Source organism: Crinia signifera, chromosome 1 (assembly GCF_055691185.1).
Source record: "Crinia signifera chromosome 1, ASM5569118v1, whole genome shotgun sequence".
NCBI classification, from domain to species: Eukaryota; Metazoa; Chordata; class Amphibia; order Anura; family Myobatrachidae; genus Crinia; species Crinia signifera.
The window spans coordinates 67,090,685-67,105,876 of NC_139217.1; the positions used below are offsets into that span (position 1 = coordinate 67,090,685).

A 15,192-nucleotide genomic window follows, 5' to 3' on the forward strand; every position below is an offset into this window, starting at 1 on the left:
CAGACTAATCATCTCTAAGAGCTCCATTAGTGTAGCTATTAGAGAAACCTCATACAAAATCTACACCAGGTGGTATCTGGTCCCAACACGCCTACACGCTATTTACCCATCCGTATCCAACTCATGTTGGCGCCAATGCGGTGGTGAAGGCACTTTCTTCCACATATGGTGGTCCTGCCCACGCATTATGCCCTTTTGGTCTATGGTCCAGTCCGTCATAAACTCAACCTTGCCAGCATGCCCTCCTCTTTCCCCTGCCACGATGCTTCTGTGTGCCCCGGCCGACCGGTTGCCCACCCTCGCAAACAAATTGATTCTTCACATCACCTGTGCAGCCAAGCTACAAATTGCTAAGGCCTGGAAAAACCCTGCTTCCCCAACGTACCAAGAACTACTAAACCGAATCTGGTACGTCGCCAAAATGGAATACATAACCAGCCTCCAAAATAACACAGTGGAGAAGTTCCACAAAGTTTGGGACCCATGGTACACTACCAGGGGCATCCCTCTCCCGGGCCTTGCTTAAAACTACTCACTCTCGCCCCGCCCTCCCCTCAAACACTACCTACCTCCGGGTCTCCCCGACCTTAAAATGCCCTAACCTACATTAGCCTGTTCTTGCCCTCAGCTTTCCACTCACTTCCCCCACTCACCCCACCCCCTATTCCCCTCCTGTATATTCCCCCCCCCACACTTTCCCCCTCTCGCCCTACCACCAACCGTACATGGAACCTACTCTCTGCCTAACTCCCCCCCCACACTCCTCTCATCCCCCCTCCCCACCAATCCCTCTCCCCCCTTTCATCAACGCGCCCCCCCCCCCCCCCCCCCCTACTTAGTTCTCAGTTGTAATTCTAGTTGCAATAATCTATTTCATGGGACCCATTTGCAAATTGTTCTATTACACCGCCTCTTACTAAGCATCCGGTCCTAAGCTAAATCAGCTCCCAATGCTGACTGTTCTTATAACTGCATCTGTTATTGTTTACATTCCTTCAATAAAATTATTTGAACATAAAAAAAAAAAATCAGCTGTTACAGCGAATGTAGATGAATTGATTGACTTCTTTTTCCTTCTTCAGTTTGTTACTCCTACTGGGAGTATGGTGTGTGGTTGCACATTAGGAGCTGAACTTATGGTGTCCCCATTTTACTTGGTTAAGTAGGCAGGAATAGCAATGCATGTAACTGCTCAGTGGCCTGGCAGCCTAGGGGATTCTCTGCCCAGAGGAAACGATGTTACATGGGAGGGTGGCTTTCTGGCTGAATGCTAAGCACATTGGCCCTTATTCTGATCTAAGCAGTAACGGCCGATGTTTTCGCTCTGCGCATGTGCAGAGGGCACTCTGCGCATGTGCAGGCGAAATCGCCGCACATTTTATTTTACCGCCGCAAAGGGGGTGGATAGGGGCGTGAGGGGCTACCTAGCCTCATTTCCCTATGCATACGCCCCGCGTTTCATGGGCGTTCCCATGCAAACGCGGGGCGTACGCATGGAAATGAGGCTGTGACGCATGTGTTGGGGGCGGGCATCTGACATCGCCGGATGTCAGCTGCCCGCCCCCATACATGCTTTCACACGGACAAGTGTCCGTGAGGTCTATGGGTGCGGGAGCTGGTGGAGCGTGCGGCCCTGCATTCGATGTTCGGCGACCATCGAATGCAGGGGGCTGCTCCAAGATGGTGGAGGCGTATCCCCCGCCATTTTCATGCGGACCGCCACATGTCCGCGTATGGACGGCCGTGGCGATCCGTATGGAAGGCGGGGATTCGCCTGCACGGTCGGAGCCGCATATGCGGCTCCGGCCGCACCAACCAGAATAAGGGCCATTATTAAGAGCAATAGGTATCAGAGCTCTGTGCTGGCAACATTTGTTGTTTTTGCTTTTTTCTATTTCAGAATGCATTTTATTCTTATATTACTGTTAACTGAACCAATATTGTGTTACTCACTCACAAGTTGTCATTCGAAATTAAAAATGTTAAAAAAAAAAAAAAAAAAATCCTGATTTTTTTTTTATTTTAAATTAAATTCCACTGAATATAATTTATTACCATGAAAAGTACCATTTATTACCATGGGGGTATGAAAAGGTCGGAGGACGCGTTCCACCGCCGCTCGCCACGCTTCGGGGTGGCGTGAATAGTTGGGGGGTGCCTAAAACCTCTTTGTATGTCATACAATCATATTATTGTATAGCTAATGTAATGGCATCGCACACCCTATAAAATCGCATGCGATTTTGCGGGAAGTGCGATGCGATGAGATGAGATCCCCTGGGCATACAGAGCAGTGAATAAAATTACATTAAAAAAAAATCGCATCGCGTGGCACGGCACTAAATTGGCCCACCCTGCTAGGAAATAAGTACTGATATTTTGATCAAATCGCTCAGAAAGGCCACAATGAATGATATTGTTCAAAATATCGACCAGTGTGCATGCACCTTCATTTTCAGAAAAGCCATGCATTAATCCAGTCTGGGTCGCAGCTCCTCAGCTGTAGTGGCAAGGCATGAGGAGACTTCAGAGGAAGTACAAGCACACCTGGCAGAACAACAAGACAAGCAGTCACTCAAGAGAGAATCACTCAATGCGCAGTAAGCTCTGCCAATCTGCTGATGCTGCTCGGTAGGCAGCAGCCAGGACCATGAAGTCCCCCACTGCAAGGCAAACACATTAGTCACTCGATGCTGCTAGACATGCAGTTTCAAGGGATATGGAGTCAGCTGACATAATAACCCCATACACTTTTAAGATATACAGTATGGTATGCAGTCCTTTTGCAAATTATGTATTGTAGGCAACCCCAGCAAGTGCTCCAAGAAAACTTAGGTGTAGCAGTTGCGATCTCTGGCTCTGATCCGATGTGGATGAAACCGGCATCAGATCAGAATCAGACACCAAAACATACACAATTCGCCACTTTTCACCCTAGAACTTGGCCTGATGCGTTGAAATGGGCCCAAATCGCAGAAATGTATGGCCAGCTATAGACGTCAATCAAGGCTGCACAAACTGCTACATTCAGGCCATAGAGTCCCCAGCTGCCATACAACTCCCACCAGTCAGCCAGTGCTGCACAAACTGCAGCCCCGAGAGCCACGGAGTCTCCAGCAGCAACAACAATTTCGATAATCAGATAATGCTGCAAGAACTGCAATTAGAAGAACACCATGGCAAGGCTTGGAAAACATTATGCATTTCACTATGATGCAAATGTCCAGTATGTGATGTACATCCTACGGTAAATATAGGGAACATGTCCAGGCAATGCATACACTGCAGTGCCAAGCCATAGGGCAACTGGTATGCTTTGCTGTGGCGTAAGATGAAACTCCCACCAATCTCTGGAACCCATATAAGTGGCAGCACATACATCACATACAGAATCCTGCGTATGAGCAGCACTGGCTCCCTTCTCAGGCAGCTAGAACTGGAATAGTTGATGCGCTGTTACATAGCACCTGGCTCTTCCTGACATTTTTGGCTGGTGCAGGCAACACTGACCCGGAGGATATCAAAAATGTAATCCGGGGGAGGCTGCTGTTCCTTCACCAACAGAGGGACAAAGCAGACACTCAACTAGATCATCCGACTGCTGGGCGAGAACCACGTAGCAGTGCTTGATACATTGGGTAAATAATGGCCTTTACAACTATTACTGGCTGTTGTATGGAGTATATAGTGCCACTACTGCAATTCCTGTTTAATACTGAAGGTATATAGCTCCTCTCTCAGACTATTTTTCCCTAACATGCCAGCAACAGGTAAAATAACAGGTTCATTTTTACCTGAGCCAATATATTTATGTCATATCCATCAAATTACTGTGTTGCAAGACTATGTCAAATAGTAAATTAGCCACGCTGACGTGTCAATGAGAGCGTGAAATCATTTAGAATAACTTGGTAAACAGCACTTCTGGAAAGGAACAGTCTAACAACTCCTGTAAATTTCCACAACAGATAATTATAATACAGACCCTGATGAGCAGCGAGTTAACCCAAAACATTCCAAGACCATTACTAAAGTTAGCTAGTCACGCTGAGAAATACAGTTCCTAACATGAAAGGCGTGTACAATATAAGAATTCCTTACTTCACTGGTACCAATACAGTGTTATATATTTACCAGCTAATAGCCAGTCAAGATGACGGCTTCTGCTATGTATTTTTACTTTGAGCTGTGACAGTTTTACCACCCCACCCCCAGTCCCTATCTGCTTCTAGCTCCAAACTCTGTCTCCACGGGGTGGGAGACTCAACCAGAAAGGCTATAAAAAACCTGTTATCAGGGTTTTTACCACATTTCTGTATGCTCTAACCCCCCTCTGCTGTGTCAGCACTGCTGAGGGAATCTCCAGCAAAAGCCTATGGGCTTCTTACCGCAGAGCGGTGAGAGGGATCCCTCCCAGCATGCCCCACAGCCAGACCCGGCGTTCTGTGCAGATGGACTATCGTGGCTCAGACCTGGAAGTCCAGCGCTGGAGCCGCATCGCTAGGGACAGCTCTTATCGCGAGAGCTGTCCCTTGTGTAAATAATCCCATATGTTAGAGCAGCGGTTCTCAAACTGTGGGTCTTGACCCCAAAGTGGGTCCCAACCTGCTCAGCATGGGGTCGCGACTCCACGTTGCTGACCATCAGGCTGATGACTTTTCTAATCTTAGTCAGTGATTTAAAGAGTCTGAAAAATCTGTTGAATTGTCTGTTATTTTAGACTCCTCCCATCATTCTGTGCCTCCACAATGCTGCCATGTATGTGCTGCCTGCTGACTACACATGTGATGTGATGACCTTCTGCATCAACTTGTTTGGGGTCCTGTAATTTTTTTATTGTCTGATGGGGTCCCAGAGCAAATAGTTTGAGTACCCTTGTGTTAGAGCATTGCGATGCCCGGCGATGTAGGGCGGCGGATGTTAGAGCATCCTGTTCATAGTCCCTGCAGGCCCCCTCCTCTCTGCAGCGCAGCAGAGTCTTACACTGTGCCAGTGTCTACTACGCATGTACAGGTCTCCGGAAACATGGAGCCCGTCATTTTCCCAGCAACTTATCTCTGCCATGCATACGCAAATCACCGGGAAAGTGTCCACAGCATCATTTTCTGGGTGATTTGTGCTGCAGCACTCCTGAGGTATAATTTAACATGAGTAAAAGGGCGTGTGTGATGTGGGCCCCCTGGACGCAGAGGCCCATATGGAAAATACACACACTGCACCCATTATAGATATGCCATTGCAGCTGGCTGAGTGAGATATTCTTGGAGGGCATTCATATATGTAAGGAATATGGGTTTATTCAGAGTTAGATGTATATGTGAGCTGCTCTTTTAAGTCTCAGCTTGCACCTTTGTTTGCATTTGTGTCTTTTTACATTGTGCTTATTTTTTTCTGCTCTATTAGTAACTTACCCTGTGTATGACTAGGTTGTAGGTTGCCTGGAATAGGAGTGTACACGTGGCCAAAGTACAGGAGAGACTTAGGGCCTTATTCTAGTTCACTCTGACAAAATCCTTCTTAGATGGACAAAACCATGTGCACTGCAGGTGGGGCAGATGGTGCAATGTAAAAATAAAGCAGCCAGTATTTACCCTGCACAGAAACAAAATAACTCACCCAAATCTAACTCTCTCACATTTTACATCTGCCCCACCTGCAGTGCACATGGTTTTGTCCATCTAAAAAGGATTTTGTCAGAAAGAATGAACTAGAATAAGGCCCATAGTGTGGACACCTAGTCAATATTTGAGACTAAAGTGGTCCAACATTATGGGCCTGACTCAGTGGTGGATGCAAACCAAATTGTTTACATACGTCTCCCATGTTTTCTGCAATATGCAAACAAAGGAGCCACTCCGCACATGTGTACAACCAATACTGCAACATCAGATGCAATGCCCTGGAAGCAGCGGCCTCAATAAGAAGCTGAAGCCTTTTGGGGTGGGAAGAAGGTAATGACATAAAAGGTTTCCCATAACAGAGAGAACGCAGATGACTGGTGTTCATATACAGTGAGCATCCTGCTAAACAGCTCCTGTTCGACTGGATCCTGCTATAATGTAATGTGTAGACACAGCCATAGATTTAAATGTGCAGGTTCCTTTCTGCCAAACAGGTCCCTTTAAAAGGGACCTGTCAAGACGCAATGTGTAGACGCAGCCTTAAGCTGGCAATACATCTACAGATTTATTGTCACATCTGGCTGGTTGGAACAAAATCCTGGTAATGGATGAGAGCAAATGACAGTTGACCATTTGCTTTGAAATGCTGGAAAACTTCCAAAACGGTCATTCAGATATTACCAGGATTTTGTTCCAACCGGCCCAATCTGACAATCGATCTGTAGACGTATGGCCAGCTTTTCCCGGCTATGGGATACGATGGATCCTTGGTGAAGCAGTGACGCTCTCTGGCTCCGGTCCGATGTGCACATGACAGCGTATCGGAACAAAATCAGAGAAGAAACACATGTCCGATGCCTCGGAATGGGGCGAAAAGGGCCCAAATCCCACTAGTGGATATGGGCCTAGCAGAGAAAAAGTTTGGCAAGATCTTCCAAATAGTGCTTCTATTGTAGAAAGAGCCATAGCTGTAAACTGTCTCAGTCTCCAAGACGAGTGATAACCAGCATCGTATGCTAGTGAGCGATGAGACAGAGCAAGAGTAATTGCGTTATAGTCTTTCTTTCCTCTGCATTACTACTTGTTATCCTTCCGAGGATCAATTAATGTAAGAACAGCGTGACAATAAAAGTCGCCGCAGTTATAAGCAATGGCTCCAGCTGATTATTAAATTAGCCCTGAGAGACACATTCTGAAGAGAACGTATTGGCAGTATGAGCTCCAAGCATTCGGCAGGACTCTGCTGGTGAGATAATTATCAGCCGCGCTCCACCGCTATGACGGCCCAAGTTACAGAGACGGGCTCTTGAAGTGATGAAGATGAGAAAATCATCATGTGCCCTTTCATTCCCAGCGCTGGTTTTTAAGCAGGAAAGTGCAAAATTAAACACAAAGTGGAACTGTTCCTACAGCTTAAAGTCTTCACACCTCTTTAGCAACAGCCACCACATATCAATTTCTAGGCAGCTTGTTAATAGAGAAAGTAGGAACATGTATTAATGGAGGCCAGACTTGATTTTACAGATAAGGAAACGTGAAAAACACTATTTAAGCATCTCTGTGATTTTCATTAAATTATTCTGCAATTATAACCTGCTACATTATACCCCAAATCAAAGCATCTGAAGCGATTGTAAAAGGTCCATACACAGTGGGCGACTATGCCCAGCGTGTATGGACAGCGATGATGTCAATCTTCGCTGCGGGGAAAGCTGCTCAGTGCATACACACTGAGCGGCTTTCCCCCTGCCCGGCGCAGACGGAGGGGGGGAGGACGGCATTGCATAGTGCAGAGCTATGCAAAGCAGTCCTGAAAGCCGCTCATCTGCTGGTATAACCAGCGGATGAACGGCTTTCCCGGCAATGTTGCGGAAGCACGCAGCAGCACTCACAGCTCATTGCCGGGCCATACACACTGGGGGGGGCTTTGAGCTGAAAGCCACTCAAACAGGCAGTTTTGATTGGCTTTCAGCTCAAAGTCGCCCAGTGTGTATGGGCCTTAAGCCAACTGATAAGCACTAAATTCAGGACATCCATTAAACATACTTTGCTGATTTCATATGGTATACATTAGTTGGGTATGGATCACTGGATAGAGAGCAACTAGGTCAACATGCATGAAGGTCAACGTGATTGAAGATTGACATGGGGAAGGTCGACAATTAAAAAGGTTGACATGAGGTTTTGCACTTTTTTGCCCCAAATGTCAACACAGTCAATGTGGACACTAAAAATGTGCACCGCATCCCCTATAGGGCTGGCGACCACTGACAGTATCACAATAATCACGAACATGATTTAATATGCAGTTAAATAGCACGAGGAACATATTTTGTTTTTGCTGCTATTCGTGGCAATAACAAATGAAGCACTGCCGGGATGTATTACTGTACGTACGCAGAGACTGGAGCTGGTCACTGAGATGTGTACAAGTAAAGTGATCACAATAGTAATTACTTTAATCTCCTGCCAGTTTCCGTACTGCTGCACCTGTGAGAATGGCGAGTGCCTGGGAGGATCCTAATGATACACAATATGTAGTCTATGTGTATTGCTTACATGATCACTTTATTCTGGGTTTGGATCATTGTACCGAGCTATCTGAGAATTGTGAAGCATAACTTGTTCATGCTGCTTTGCACAGGAGACAAGAGATGAATAGGTACCACTGGCACCTACCATTGGTGCGGGCTGTATAACCAAAAAAAAAAATTATATGATAAGGAATATAAAGAAAGATACACCCACTTTCCAATTTGGTCACTCCGCAGGTCCCGTTAACTGTGCATTATAGCAGTCACATGGAAAACTCCTGGTAAGCGGGCGTATGCTCCTACTCCCGGTAAGCGGGCTGCGCACGCACCGGCTCAGGGTAAGCGGGCTGCGCACGCACCGGCTCAGGGTAAGCGGGCTGCGCACGCACCGGCTCAGGGTAAGCAGATTTGGTATGCAGTGACTCAGGGTAAGCGGGCTCGTATGTGCCGACTCAGGGTATGCAGATCAAGCAGATTCTGTATGGTATCTTACCTTCTGAAGAAACTGCCACTTAACTTTAGCGGAGAAACGCGTAAAGGATATCACTGACCCAGTATACCACACCATTGTATGGATCTTTATACCACTATTTACCAACGTGGTCCCATGGCAGCAGATGTATAAGCCCTGCAATCAGTGAGTTCCGTTCAGCTGCTATAGTGACATTGGACTGGAGCGTCTGTGTGCAACGGCACAGCCTGGTTCACACACCCCTTGCCTGATGGTCCGCTGTGCAGCGTTTGTGTGCGCACCCGGTTCCCCTGCCCGGTGGCTTAACAAAGAGGTGGGAGTGGGAGTGCTATCCTACCTGCAAAGGGAGAAGGAGGAACGGACCACCAAACAACTGCACTGAGTGTGGGTGAGATCTAATACCTCCAATCAGTGCATATTGCATGTCATTTCTTTGCTCATACAGAGACTGTGGGGTGGACACATTTATACCACCAATACTCACATATATTTGGATATAAAATGAAAACTGACTGCCTTCCACTTGGATCCATTGATTGGTTATAAATATACAGCTGGACACCGAATATAAAAGATCAAGTTAATTAACATCTATTTACCAATATACGGATCTGTTGTTTTTCCTTTTGGAATAAGGACATCAGTAAGCAAAAGGTTGTTCAGTGACCAATCAACTATATTATCTAAAGGTGTGTGTATATTCGGGTCACAAGGATTATTTTATATGTTTAATACCAGGTGACAACTGATACTGGTTTCACATTGCAAACCTGCTTTCAACTAGAGATGTGCGGGCTCGGATTTCAGAGATCCGAGCCCCCACGGACGTCATCATTCCGAGCCCGATTCCGAGCAGCGCTCGGAGATTCCCGCCTGACTCGGTCCGTCCGCGTGATTAGAACGTCATCTCCCGGCGTCGGATTTCGCGAGGCTTTATAAGCAGCTGCCGTGCCCCGCCATCTTCACTCCAGTCAAGTAGTGGGTTGGGAGAGGGTGTGTTGGTGCTGCTGCTGGGGCTTAAACTTGAGCTTGACCTTGAGCTTTTGCAATCGCTGGTGCTGTCTCTCAGTGCTGCTGTGTAGTAGTCTAACTGTGTACTTGTAGTACTACTGTCTCCTCTGTGCGGTCTACCTCTGGTGTGCTGTGCTGCCTGTAATTGATTATTTTATTTGCTGGGGCTGTCTCCCTCAGTGCTGCTGTGTACTCTGTTCTCAGCTTAGGACAACAGTCTAACTGTGTACTTGTACAGTACTACTGTCTCCTCTGTGCGGTCTACCTCTGGTGACCTGTGCTGTAATTAATTATTTTATTTGTTAGGGCTGTCTCCCTCAGTGCTGCTGTGTACTATACTATGTTCTCCTCTGCTTAGGAGAACAGTCTAACTGTGTACCTGCCTGTAGTACTACTGTCTCCTCTGTGCTGGGGCATACCTCTGGTGCTGTGCTGTGCCATTTATTATATATATATCATTATTAATTATATTAAATATAAATATATATAGTCCACTGGTGCTGCACTGCTGCCTGCACTGAATCTGCCAGTCTGGCGGTCTGTGGTCTGGGGCTCACTGGCTAAGAAATAATTAAATACTGCCTGCCTAATAAATAATTAAATACTGCCGTATATCTCTACCTTTGTGGTCTGGGGCTCACTGGCTATACTGCCGTATGTACCGTCTGGTCTGGGGCTCACTGGCTAATAAATAATTAAATACTGCCGTATATCTCTACCTTTGTGGTCTGGGGCTCACTGGCTATACTGCTGTATGTACCGTCTGGTCTGGGGCTCACTGGCTAATAAATAATTAAATACTGCCTGCCTAATAAATAATTAAATACTGCCGTATATCTCTACCTTTGTGGTCTGGGGCTCACTGGCTATACTGCCGTATGTACCGTCTGGTCTGGGGCTCACTGGCTAATAAATAATTAAATACTGCCATATATCTCTACCTTTGTGGTCTGGGGCTCACTGGCTACACTGCCGTATGTACCGTCAGGTCTGGGGCTCACTTGCTAATAAATAATTAAATACTGCCGTATATCTCTACCTTTGTGGTCTGGGGCTCACTGGCTATACTGCCGTATGTACCGTCTGGTCTGGGGCTCACTGGCTAATAAATAATTAAATACTGCCTGCCTAATAAATAATTAAATACTGCCGTATATCTCTACCTTTGTGGTCTGGGGCTCACTGGCTATACTGCCGTATGTACCGTCTGGTCTGGGGCTCACTGGCTAATAAATAATTAAATACTGCCGTATATCTCTACCTTTGTGGTCTGGGGCTCACTGGCTATACTGCCGTATGTACCGTCTGGTCTGGGGCTCACTGGCTAATAAATAATTAAATACTGCCTGCCTAATAAATAATTAAATACTGCCGTATATCTCTACCTTTGTGGTCTTGGGCTCACTGGCTATACTGCCTTATGTACCGTCTGGTCTGGGGCTCTCTGCCTAATACTGCCGTACCTGTGTGGTTTGTGGCTCACTGCCCAATACTGCCGTATCTACCCTCTGGTCTGGGGCTCTCTGCCTAATACTGCCGTACCTGTGTGGTGTGTGGCTCACTGCCCAATACTGCCGTATCTACCCTCTGGTCTGGGGCTCACTGCCTAAATACTGCCGTATATCATTATCTACCTGTCTGGTCTGGGGCTCTCTGCCTAATACTGCCGTACCTGTGTGGTGTGTGGCTTCCTAGTACTGCCTTATCTACCGGTCTTGTGCCTAGTACTGCAGTATCTACCGTGTGGTGTCTAGTACTGCTTCATCTACCTGTCTGGTCTGGTGCCCACTGCTGAGAGTCATTCGTATGAGGGACTTGTCTTTTAAATGCATACAACTGATTGCATTCCACTAATGAGAGTAATTGATTGCTGCACCAATCGCCCACTGCTCCTCGGCTGCACTGTGTAAACAGTGCACAATCAAGCCAGATAGGGGTCTTGGTGCTTGTTTTGAGGTTGTAGCAGGGGAGTGCAGCTACGAGTCGTAACACCTTGAGAGAAGATCAGTACTTCTCTAACGGCAAAGGACATCCTCCTCGACAGAGCGCACAGCTTCACGAGGGACGCATGTGAAGCAGTGAGCAAAGGGAACACCCGCCTAGCGAGCCAGATCACCTGAATCCACCCTAGCGATCAATAGAGTTACAGAAGTCGCAGCCAGATAGAACTCTTCCAGCTGCCACCTAGTCATTGATTAGCCCCCTCCACTCCACCCATTAGGCAATGATTGACGAGACGAATGGTAATAAATAATAAATGAATCACCAAATTAAAAATCAGATGAAATTAATTATAAAAATAATCATAATCACAATCAAGACAGATAGGGGTCTTATGAAATATTAAACTGACCAAAACAGATACACACTCTGCACCATCGAGCAGGTGATCACTGACATGCCAGGTGCAACGGTCTTTAGCACCCTGAATGCCAAGTGTGGGTTTTGGCAGATCCCTCTGGACAGAGCCTCTTCCATGCTTACTGCCTTCATGACCCCTATTGGGTGCTACGTCTTCCTACGCATGCCCTATGGCATCACCACGGGCAGCGAAGTTTTCCAGCGCTGCATGGAGCAACAGTTCGCTGGCTCTCCCTTTGACATCATCGCTGTCAGCATCCTCCTTATCTGCACAGCCGGGTCCATCAGTTACTCCCACTGCTGCAACCAATGCTAGTGATGGTTACGCATGCCCTATGGCATCACCACGGGCAGCGAAGTTTTCCAGCGCTGCATGGAGCAACAGTTTGCTGGCTTTCCATTTGACATCATCGCTGTCAGCATCCTCCTTATCTGCACAGCCGGGTCCATCAGTTACTGCCACTGCTGCAACCAATGCTAGTGATGGTTTACATTACATTACATCTTCCATCTGCCACCTTAAAATTGATTAGCCCACTCCCCTACACCCATTAGGCAATGATTTAAGAGACGACTGGTAATAATAAATGAATAATAATCACAAAATTAAACAATCAGATTACATTATCACACAATCAAGCCAGATAGGGGTCTTGTTGGATGTTAAAGTGATCGAAACAGTTACACACTTGCAGACAAACTCTGTGCTGCACAAAATGCCCACCGCTCCTTGGCTGCACATGGTAAACCGTGCATGATCAAGCCAGATAGGTATCTTTTATGGGCCTATTTTTTTAAACTGCCATCATGTCTGCCGCTGCAGTGCCACTCTTACATGAGCCACGTGTTTGTGCCGCACACTTGTGTGGCTTAGCATAGTTATCCAGCTACCTCAGTGCAAACTTTGGCAATAAAAACAATATTGTGAGGTGTGAGGTGTTCAGAATACACTGGAAAGGAGTGTAAATGGATGTTATTGAGGTCAATATAGCGTAGGAGCAAAAAAAAAAACAAATTCTGCAATTTTTGCTGTTTTTAACAAAAAAATCAGAACCCAAAACCCAAATAAATCCAAACACAAAACACTTAGGAGGTGTTTTGCCAAAACCCATTAGAACCCAAAACCTCAAGGTAATCAGAACCCAAAACCCGAAAAGTGGCCGGTGCACATCTCTACTTTCAACCCGTTTTTGTAAACGTGTCTTAAAATTGGTCAAAAGCCAGTTAAACCCCTTTCATATTGCATGTTGTAAACGGTATATTGCAGTTTCAATACCGTTTTTGTACCTTTCAGAGTCAACCCGTTTCACCGATAGACAGCCATACAATGTCATTTTAAATGTTTATTTCCTGCTTGTGGATGGGGATCATACAGGGAGATAACCTATCACCCTTGTCTGGTTATCATTTGTAGCAAATATTGTTTCTAAGCTGTTCAGACTGCAGGGAAAAAACGGCTCAGAAACGTGTAAGATCCTGCTTTTAACACGTTTCAGAATACCGGTATTCGGTCACCGGTAAATTGACAATGGAGCTTTTACACTGCAGCTGCTCCAGTTTTAAAACGGTAAAAAAAACGGCAATATACTGTGTTAACGCTGCAATGTGAAAGGGGTATGAGGGTGTTACTTATTAACATGATTTTTTCTTGTTATATGTAATAATGTTAATTAAAGTATTTTGATCCAAGCGCTTCCTCTGTTAATTAAATTATCTGTATGGTATCTAATGGTTTAAATTCGTAAAAATAAATGATAATTTATTTCCCAATGCATCTACACAGGGGTGTCTGATGCCTGTCACACATGCATTCCATCAATGTACGGTCACATTCTGAAATATGAATCTACTATATTTGTCATTATTTACAATTCATAGAGAGAGATAGATTTGCCGCTATCGCACTTATCGCCTCAATAACACAAGGGGAAGAAGCCGTATCTGCACACATACCATGTGATGATATCAGTATTGCTGCATTATAAAACTGCCATTCTGTATCTTACCTCGGGTTGGTCGGTGATGTTCAGGATGAGCGCCCATAAGTCAGCCCGAAGCGCTGTGGGGCAGCCCTGCCGCACATACTGTTGAGCAGCTGCACTTTCATGTTCTGATAGAACTGGAAATGAAAAGCAGATATTGTACATTATGGAAACACTTGATGAATGCCGACAATCGCCTACCGCAACTTACCGGACCCTGGCCAATTGTTCCAATTACCCCTGACTACGACAGCCAGTGATTTAATTGCTACTAAATCTATACATCACTACTCATGGACTTACTCAACAACTTACCTGTAATACACACACTTCCATTATACCCGTCCTGTCCTATGTACTGCCTCTCTTTCCTTATAAGCTGTGGTACTAACAGGCTAGGACCTAGGCTCTCACATCTTCACTATCTGTAGTACCTGAAAAGCAGTTTTATATTTCAGTATGAGAGAATAAGGGCCCATGGTCTGTCAGTCTTGTTTTATACACAGGACTGACCACTTTTTAATTAATCAACTTCACCTCAGCTGGAGAGGGAGCTGCTGCGTCAGAGCATGGAGTACTGCAGGTCACAGGCAGGAGCTGTAAATATAGAGCTGCGCAACACAAACCTCCTGGTTCATCCCAACTTCAATTAACGGATAGCAGTGCATGCTCTGGGGACACACTGGTCCTTATTCTGGTTCCCCAGACATTTGCATAATCATCCATTCGCAGCCTTGGGTGCAGGGGAGAAATCATTCGATGGTGTGCGACCATTGAATGATTTCTTCAGCACTCGCAGATCTGATACACCTCTGTGGGCACCCTGTGCAAGGACAGGGTGGGCAGCTGGCATCCGCTGCCCTACCCCCGCACCATCGGGGAATTACCATGGGAACATCCAGTGCTCTCATCGGAACGCCCATGAAGCGATGACCGTTGCCATAGGCCAGCGGTTCCCAAAAGCGGTCCTCAAAGCACCCCAACGGTCCAGGTTTTAGATATACCCATGGCTCGGCACAGATGGTTAAATCAGACTGACTGACTTACTAATTAAGTCACCTGTGGCCAAGCATGGATATACTTAATACCTGGACCATTGAGGTGCCTTGAGGACCGCGTTTGGGAACCTCTGCCATAGGTAAATTCCCCGGCCTGCCTCCACACGCCCCTCCGTGCCTCCTGCTTGGACTTCTGTGTGCAATCACAGTGGG

General features: G+C 46.3%; 1 protein-coding gene across 1 annotated transcript in view; it reads right to left on the bottom strand.

Moving 5' to 3' along the window:
• Positions 1-15,192, bottom strand: part of TBC1D19 (TBC1 domain family member 19) — a 135,378-nt gene that overhangs the window by 59,151 nt on the left and 61,035 nt on the right. The window contains exon 11 of the mRNA XM_083159365.1: positions 14,006-14,118. Coding sequence (XP_083015491.1) covers positions 14,006-14,118 — 113 coding nt within the window. The remainder of the gene's footprint in view (positions 1-14,005; positions 14,119-15,192) is intronic.